The sequence below is a fragment of the Lepidothrix coronata genome, unplaced genomic scaffold (genome assembly GCF_001604755.1).
Source record: "Lepidothrix coronata isolate B3197 unplaced genomic scaffold, Lepidothrix_coronata-1.0 Scaffold90, whole genome shotgun sequence".
Taxonomy (NCBI): Eukaryota; Metazoa; Chordata; class Aves; order Passeriformes; family Pipridae; genus Lepidothrix; species Lepidothrix coronata.
The window spans coordinates 1,535,998-1,544,923 of record NW_016690270.1 but is presented as its reverse complement, the minus strand read 5'-3'; the positions used below and the strand labels follow the sequence as shown (position 1 = coordinate 1,544,923).

The 8,926-nt window shown below is 59.1% G+C and overlaps 1 protein-coding gene across 1 annotated transcript; it reads right to left on the bottom strand.

Annotated features, from left to right (window-relative positions):
• Positions 1 to 3,971: 3,971 nt before the first annotated feature.
• CDKN1A (cyclin dependent kinase inhibitor 1A) lies at positions 3,972 to 8,926 on the bottom strand. Its single transcript, XM_017821410.1, has 3 exons — positions 8,889 to 8,926; positions 6,051 to 6,464; positions 3,972 to 5,318 (listed from the first exon to the last, which is right to left on the bottom strand). The coding sequence occupies exons 2-3, from the start codon at positions 6,454 to 6,456 to the stop codon at positions 5,269 to 5,271; spliced, it is 456 nt and encodes a 151-aa protein (XP_017676899.1). The 5' UTR covers positions 6,457 to 6,464; positions 8,889 to 8,926; the 3' UTR covers positions 3,972 to 5,268.

Sequence of the window (8,926 nt, the reverse complement as noted above, 5' to 3'; positions counted from 1 at the left end):
GGCTCCAGCTCCGTCCTGCCTGAGAAACCAGTGGGTGCTGAGCCTTGGCCGGCTCTGTCCTTGCTGGAAAGCTTTGCTCCAGCGTGGTGGGAGGTGGCAGAGAGAGACCAAGCTGGAAGTTCATTTTGCTGGTGCAAGAGGGGTTTGGCAATAGGAAGAGAAGGTCTTATCTCCGATTGCACAGCACAAACAGAGCCTGGATCCACAGCAAACAGTGGCCATTCCCCCCAGCCATCCCCCTGGATTCCAGCCCAGCACACACTGGGTGAGCAGCTTCTCCTGCCACCAGCCAAGCACCCATCCCAAACCTCCCCGTGCCCTGGCTGTGGAGGTTGCACAGGGCACCCTTCAAAGGCCACCTGGGAGGTGACACAGCCGGGAGGTGACGCCAGCAAAGGACCAGCCAAGGCGATGCTGGAGGTCTGAGTGGGACGTGGTGGTTCCACCTGCTTCCTCAGAGCTCAGCAGCAGCTTTAAAATTCCTCCCCCAGTTTTCACAGCTGTGAGTCACCTCCGGGGAGAGCGGCGGGGCCTCGGGAGGTTTCCATCACGGGAGGTTTCCATCACGCCGTGTGCTTGCCCTGGCCTGTGGGATCTGGGCTGGGGACCCCCCCACTCCCTTCTCCCCAGCCCCGGGGGGGTGGCCAACACCAACAGCCACTGTGCCATCCCTGTGAGGGGTTGTTCTCTGTGCAGCAAAGCTGAAACACCGAGGGAAGGAACCCACAGCCACGGAGAGCTGTGAGAGCTGTGACGCAGAGCCGGGGCCGTGTTTGAGCCCAGCTTTCCTCTCCCAGCCTGGGGAGACCCCCGGCTTCCCCAGCCCTCTTTCCTTTTGCAATGAGAAACAGTGATTCTCCTCGATCCCAGTGTGCTCCAGAAATGTGGGAACAGGCCCCAAAACCAGCCCCAACCCTTAAATGTGGAGTTGCAGGAGTCCCACAGGACACTGCGGGAGGGCAGAAACCAAGTGCCTTGATGGTGGTCCCAGCCCCATAAAGCAGAAGTGGGAGCCCCCAGGCAGCAAAAGTGGGAGCTTTGGGGGGGCAGGGGGGTTGTTTAAGGAATGAGGAAGCCCCCCACTTACCTGCCCCAGCCCCAGGGGGTGGGCTGAGCCCAGAGCACCACAGAGGCACTGAACAAACAGGGGGATGGGGTGGGAATTGTGCACCCCCAGCCAAGCAGGGCCCCCCACGGCATCACCAGCAACATGCCTCCCCTCCAAAACCCCCCATGCTGCTCCCAGCCATCAGAAAAGGGCCCCCAGCCCCCAGTCCTCCACAAGCAGCAAGAAAAACCTCCCACAGCTCACCAACAGCAAGAAAAAACCCCCTTATTTCCCCTCTTTTCTATTCCTTAAGGTGACGCACAAACTACCCCCGGGCAGCAGAACTTACCCTTCCCACGTGCCGGGAGGGACCCTCAGTTTTGGGGCACACGAGGCAGTGGGGCCCCCCGGGCCAGGGGAGGTGCTGGTCCCACAGCACCCCGTGCCTGAGCTCTCATTTTCTCTTACTCAAGGCTCTTTCCGTTCTGGGGTGACACTCAACTGCCGGCGCTCACACGTTTCCTGTTTGCTGCCTTGCAAGTGGGGTGTGGGAAGGACCCATCCAGAGGGTCCCCGCAAACCCCTCAGATCCCAAAGCAGCTCTGCAAAGGCACTGGGAACTGCAGCAGAAGTCCCCATCATTTGCTCGTCTGCAGTGGTGCAGGGCAGGAGAAAAACAGCAGGGAAACAGCAAATGTTATTTTAAGGCTCCAAACAACCCAAAGTACAGGACTATCTATAACCCACAGATCACAACATCCTACCAACAACAGAACAACCTGCAAGTCCCCCCTGTGGAGGCTCTTTAGTCCCAGTGTTTGGAGATCTCACCCACTGTGCTGCTCTTTGATGCTTTTTTCCAAGGCTCCTGCCTGAATTGTTAACTTGGCTTTAAACCCAGCACTAAACCCACTAAACCCAGCACTAAACCCACTAAACCCAGCCCGTGGGCTGCGTGTGCTCTGGGTCACAAGGGGAAAGGGGGATTTGGTGGGTCATGGGCATTTTTGCTCCACTTTAACTGCAAAATGGGAAGAGAACTCAAGCAAGGGGAAACACAAACTATTATCTTTAGGTCATAACTAGAATTAACATCCCCAGGCTCACAGGACAGAACTTAGGAGGTGGAAGCCAGTGCCCTGAGTAACTCTGCCCATCTCAGCTGGTTAAATCCCTCACTGGGAACCAGCCCCATCCCACCCTCCCAGACACATCCTGCTCATTTGCAGTTTGACCTAAAGAAGCAGCAGCCACCTCAGGTCCATCTGCTCCATCAGGGCATTTATGGGTCAGCTGAGGGCTCAGCTGGTTCTTCTCCACTCATCTGAGCAAGGCTGGTGCTGGTTGCCCCACCCTGAAGCATCCCCACAGCCGGGCTGGGGGGCTCGGTTTGCAAAACCCTCCTCTGAGCTGTTTGTCCCCACATCTCACAACCCCTGGCGCTGTTCGCTGGTTGAGTTTTTGCTTTGCTCTCCCCAAGGAGGCTTTTGAGGGGAAACCCCTAAATATCCCTAAGCAAGCTTGGTTTGTGCCCTCTGCCCAGCAAGGCTCTGACATCGTGTTTCCAGTGGCAGAGCTGTGCCAGCAGCCTGTGCCAGGGTCAGCACCAGCCACAGGAGGGTAAGATCCAGGGGGGAGGGTACAATCCAACCCTGATGAGATGCTGGGCAGGTCTCAAAGAAAGGGGATTCGATATAGTAGGGAAAGGAGGGGAAGCACCTGACCCTCCTCCTGTGGGAGTTTGAACTCCAACATCCCTGCTCTGTGCTGAGGCCAGGCTGGGATGAGAGCAGCAAAACACAACCTGGGCTGAAAGAGGGAGAATTCCATCCGTTCCTCAGCTGCTAGAAGCCCATTTTGTGACCCAGAGCTGGGGACACACAGTCCTGGAGTGTCCCAGGGACTCAAAGCTCAAGCCTCAGTGCCCAGCTCCCTCTGGCACGGCAGGGCCAGCCCCTGGCTGTGCCTGCAAACAGGGACAAGGGGCTTTTCACTGGTTTATTTCTCATTTCCTCATGGCCAGCTCTCCTGGCAAACGGGAGGTGACAGCAGAGGGGAGCAGTTGGCAGCAGCCACGGGGGCTGGAAGGGCTGACGTAAGGGGAAAGATTACAGGGGCTAAATCTGTAGGGTTTGACTCAGCAGCAGCTCGAAGGCTGTGTGATTGTGCCCCACAGGCACAGCCAGGGACAGGGTGTCCCCCCACACCCTGGGGACAAGCAGGTGCTGAGCAATGACACGAGGTTGTTACCATCAAAACATTCATTTCATCTGGGCCCTCTGCAAAGCAGGTCACTTGTCACATTAACCAGAACCTGAGTCTGCAACCAGGTCTTGCTCAGTCCTCGGAGGAAGCAGCTGATGCTGGAGGTTCCCCTGACTCTCAGGGGACCTCAGTCCCACCTGGGACTTGCTGCCACACGTTTCCTTCAGCAGTGACACCACGTGTGTCCCCATCCCAGTGTGGGTCGCCCTCATGGCCACCCACTTTACCCAGCCAGCACCACAGGAGGAAGGGATGGGACCAGGCTGCCCGTGGCTAATGGCCACTTGTCCCCCAGGACAGTGCACTGGGGGTTAGGAGGAGTGGGGTCACAGTGGGAAAGGGGGAACAATGTGCATAAGAGGAATCACCTTCACGCAGGGGCCTGCAGTGAGATCCCACACTGGGATCTTAGCCTTCTGCTGGGTTCATGGTGGCAGCACCAGACCCCTGTCCTAAGGCAATGGGGTTAAAAAACGTGCCATAAGCCCTGTGCTTATCCCTCTCAGCCCTCACAACAGCAGCTCTCAGCTCAGGGCTGCACCCCCAGAGGGACCCCCAGCCTCCAGAACCAGGCAGGGACCCAGAGCACCTTCCTCCCCACAGCCAGGCCCTGCTCCCAAATATTCCCATTAATCCAGAGACACCAATTCCCTTACACAAGGCAAGTGTTTATTGAAAGTTAACATTTATAGACAAACATGTATCTCCCATTTCCCCACGTACACTTAATAGTATTATTTTTAACATAAATAAACATTTAGTGCTGGGAGCTTGGCAGCTCCACCAACAGCAAAGTGCATCGTGGTGCAAGGTGAGAGGTCAACCCCGGCCCTTTCCTTCCTGGGACCATCTTGCACCAGTTTCCAGAGTCCAAATCCAGCAGAGGAGGAGATGAACCCCACAAAAGTGCTGAGACCCGACAGTGTAGAGTCCCTCAGGAGCAGGGACTCATCCTTCAGTGCTGGGACTGAGCAGCCTTTGCTCCAGGCCCTCCCAGAGGTGACCAAAGTCCTTGCTCTGCAGAGCCAGGTGAGGGTCCTCTCCCCTCAGCCCCAAAGGAGAAAAAGTCCAGAAAAACAAGCTACAATTCCTATTTCAGCATCATCCCCAGAGGAGCCCAACAGAGCCAGAGCAGGGGCTCCCCAGCCTGGTGTCAGTGTTGGAGGAGGCAGGAATGTGAGGGCAAACAGTACCACTCAAGCCAACAGCAAGGTAAGAAAGTGGGATTTTGGGCCAGTACAGCACAGGGGATCCCAAAGCCTCCCAGGCAGTGTTGGGCCCCCAACTGCTGTTCCAACTGGGGGCCTCCAGTGGGTTTGTCACCTCCTGCCAGTGACAGCACCGGTGGGTCACCCCAAGGAAGGGCTGCCCAGGGAGCAGCTTCCTCTCCCAAGCAGCCATAGGAAGGAGCAGCCTCCAGGTCACTCATGGACAAGTGCTTGGCACTGCTGGGTCCATCCTGCAGGGACAGAGGGCACTCCCAGGTGCCAGCAGCCGGGGTGTCCTCAGGGCCAGGCTGTCTCAGGGCTCCTCAACCCACATCAGTGGCTTCTTAAAGATATCTGGTGCCATCAGGTGGTTGGGACACAAGTGTCCCCCACGGCCAGCCCTCAGGCAGGGGACAGCAGGACGGTGCAGGGATGATGCTTGGCCCCACCACCACAGGGCAGAGGGCACTTCTCCACAGGCAGGGCAGTGCCTCAGTCCCACCAGGCCCATCTCAGTCCTCCTCCACCCCCAGTGTGGGGCTCCAGCCCTCACCAGAGGCTCCTCCTCTACATTGCACACAGTGAAGGTCCCTCAGGACCCCAGAGCTACTCATAAATAGGGAACTACAGACTCTACATTGCTTCATGCAGAACAGCTTACACAGCACAGGGTGGGGGGAAGCCACAGACCCCCCGTGCTCGGCAGCATCAGCAGCTGTCCCCCACGGCAGAGGAGCCACCAACGCGTCACGGCTTGGGCTTGGCAGGGACGATCCTCCTCTTGGCACTGTAGAAGTCTGGAGGGCAGAAGGAAAGGGTTGGGAAGTGCCTCCAGCCTGCTGGGAGCAGTGGGGCAGGACAAGGAAGGTGTCCCCAGCGAGGCACCCCAAAATCAGCCAAGGGTTCCATCCTAGAGCTCCCCCACCCAAAGCTCCTGGGGAGAAGAGCCTGCATGTCTCCACCATCTCTTCTGTTTGGTCTCACCTGTGTTTCCACCCCAGGCCCTGACCTTAGAGGGCAGAAATTTCTTAGGAAGAAATTTTTTACAGTGAGGGTGGGGAGGCCCTGGCACAGGTTGCCCAGAGAAGCTGTGGCTGCCCCATCCCTGGAAGTGTTGGATGAGGCTTGGAGCAACCTGGGCTAGTGGGAGGTGTCCCTGCCCATGAGAGAGGGGTTTGGAACTAGATGATCTTTAAGGTCCATTCCAGCCCCTTAATGTTCTGTGACTGGGTCTGGCCATAGGAACTGAAAGTGATGAACCATTTCGGGGCATCTTCACCTATAAAAACCCACAAGCCCAATGGAATTCCCCTGCCTAACCCCCAGCAACCAAAAGGCACCCAGTTGGTGGCCTTTCTCCCCTTGGAAGGTGGGCTCTGCTCACCCAAGGGAGATCCATGGAAGGTGGTCTCCCCACCATGCCCTGGAGCCAGGCAGGGCTCTGGCACCCAAGTCCCCTCTGTCTGTCCCTACCATGACACCAATGCCACCGAGCACCCACGGAGTGACACCAAGCCCCCAGCACTCACCTTTGATGGTGGTCTGCCCACGTTTCAAGCCCTGTGGGGAACCAGCCTTGTAAACCTCCGAGCTCTGCTGAGACTCCTCGGGGCGAATCCTGCCAACACAGTCCCTGGAGGGGACCTTGCGGACCAAGGAGCTCCTGCTGTCACTGCTGATGACAGCCCTGACCAGGCTGTGGGCCCCCTGGGGTGGCTGCTCAGCCAGGAAGATCCTCTCCCACTTGAAGGGTCCTTCCAAGGGAGTCTCCGTCTCAAAGTCGAAGTTCCAGCGCTGCTGAGCTTCTTCCAGTTGCTGCCTCAGCTTGTCCTCAAAGTCACTCTGGAGCTCGTCGTGGTCCACGGGGCCAAAGAGGTTCCTGCACACTTTGCTGCTGCAGGGTGTCTGCCCAGCCCTGCTGTGGGACAGGGGCATCGTGGCAGCTGGGGGGAAACCAGAGAGAGTTACCGGGGTTCGGGAAAGCCCGGAGCAAACTCAAGGGTAGCGTGTTGGCTACCAGAGCAAAGCACACAGTAGCCAAGGTGGGACAAGCTGGGTTGGGCTCTGCAGTGAGCCAGCCCAGAGGGGACTGACACCCACCAGCTTCATCCAGACTTTGACTTTTGGGATTTTAGTGGCACCTTAGGCAGAGGCTTGAGCATGGCTGAGGTCACACACAGCCCAGGGAGATGCAGAAGGATGGGGAAGGTGCAGATGTCGACATTCCCCATCCTTCCTCCAGCAGGGAAAGCCCTGTCAGGGCAGAGCATCCGGCACCTGGATGCTGCCACAGGCTCCATCCACAACCCCACTGCATTCCCACTTCCACACAGCCACAAGGCAAGCTGGCACACGGGCAAGTGAAGCAACAGGATGTTTTCCTGGCCAGTTTCTTCATCACAAGAACCCAGACCCAGTGGTAAGGAAACCTTTAAGCAACTGCAAGAACATGCCACAGGCTTGACCACTGTGCTAACCACCCTCCTTATCTGCAGGGAGCTATTGAGTAACCAGAGACAAGACCTTGTTTGTTTTTTTTCAAATTGGTGCCAAAAGCCTTGACCTTCACAGTAATTGGCAAAGCCTTTCCTTCTGAGCAGTCCTTCCCCTGACACATGTGTGGGGATAATGGATCCCTCACACCACCCACGATTATGAGGAACCTCAATATAGAATCAGAATTGTCGAGGTGGAAAAAAGACCTCCCAGATCATCGAGTCCAACTGATAAGACAAGCAATGCTCTGGGACTTGACAGCTTTCCAAGCTAAGGGTTGCCCCTGCTGGGACAGCCACACTCATTAAAATTGTTTAAGAAAAAAAGATTCACGGAAATAAAATCCCTGCAAGACAGCTCTGACTGCCCAGCCAGTCTAGGACCCCCAAATCCAGACCATGAAAGACACCCCAGCCAGACTTTCACTCACACCCCCAAACTTCCACAAGGACAGGGGTCTCAGTCTCCTGCAGGGAGGATTTCTGCCCAAATTCAGCACCTGCAGCCCCTCTGGATCACCTGTGCCACATTTCTTTCCCAGATTCCTGAAAGTGTTCAAGGAATGACTGGACATGGCATTAATGCTCTGGGTTAGTTCGAAAGGTGGTCTTCAGTCAAAGGCTGGACTCGATCTTGGAGATCTTTTCCAACCTAAATGATCCCATGATTCCATTACCAGGCACGTTGTGCCACTGGGCAGCTGAAGAGCCTCCAGCCCGGGGGCTGGGGGGGCCACGCTCTGCCCCGGGGGCCACCCCAACCCTGTGCCCAAGACTCAGCATCCCGGAGTAAAAATAGAAATCCAGCTTCCCTATCTCCTGGCAGTCTGAGCACACAAACAGGATGACCTCACTGCGAGGCAAGTCCCAGCATGTCCAGGCAAGCCCTGGCAGGTAGTGGGCGGGGGGGGGGGACGTGTTCCCACACCCTGACCAGACCCCCCCCAGCCCTCGCCGCCTGCGTCACGCGCCGATGTCCCGATCCTCGGGCCAAAGACACGGCCCAGGTGCCACCCCGGAGCCTGGAGATAAAACCTCCGCCCTGACTCACGGCTGCAGATTTGCCAAAGCCACCAATGAGGGAAGGACGGACCGGGGCCGGGTCATCGTCCCCTCCCTCGGGGCTGGCGCCGCTTCCAGCGACCTCTGCCCAGCGAGAGCTTTCGAGGCTCCCCGTACCCGGCTGGGGAGCCCCAAGATTTGGGCAAGGAAGTGGCAGGTGCTCGGCTGCGTTAGAGCCTCACCCGGCCGGGCTGGGCACCCCCGGACACACACACACCACTGGGGTCCACAGGCACCTGCGACAGCCAGGACCAGTCACACCAGTTCGGGGAAGGCTGGGGGGGCGGGCAGGAGGGGCTGGGAGCACCCGCACCCGGGGACCGGGGGATGAAGCCGGTGAGCCCGCGCAGAGAACGGCCGGCTCACGACACCGATGGGGCCGAGGCGGGGCTGGCACGGGGGCGTCACGGGGGGGCTGACACGCGGGTGGCCGGACCCCGCGGGACGGCGGTCACGGAGGATGCTCGGCGGCGGGACCGCGCCCCGCACCACGCCCCGCACCGCGCCCCGCTCCGCCGCCACCGGGGGGCGAGCGCGGCCCGGCCCCGGCGGCCCCGCGCCCGCCCGGGGGGCTCCGGGGGCTCCCGGGGGTCCGCACCGACACCCCCGGCACCGGGCGCGGCCCCGCTCCCTCCCCGCGGCCCCGGGCGGAGCCGCCCCCGCTCCGGGCACCGGCAGCTCCCCGGGCAAACCGGCGCTTCCCCGGTGGAACCGGCTCCTCCCTGCCCGGCCAGCGAAGGGCCGGAGCCACCAGGACGGGGGGGAGGGGGGGCGACTGGAAGCCACCGGGACCGGCATCGCCGCACTCACCGTCAGGTCCCGCCGCGCCTCCCGGTGCCCGTCGCCTC

Bases quoted from the DNA above. Each gene is read 5' to 3' on its own strand.
- CDKN1A (XM_017821410.1), bottom strand. From the start codon at position 6,456: ATGCCCCTGTCCCACAGCAGGGCTGGGCAGACACCCTGCAGCAGCAAA. The intron at 5,319-6,050 runs GTGAGTGCTGGG...TCTGCCCTCCAG, and splicing joins TGGGCAGACCACCATCAAAG to ACTTCTACAGTGCCAAGAGG.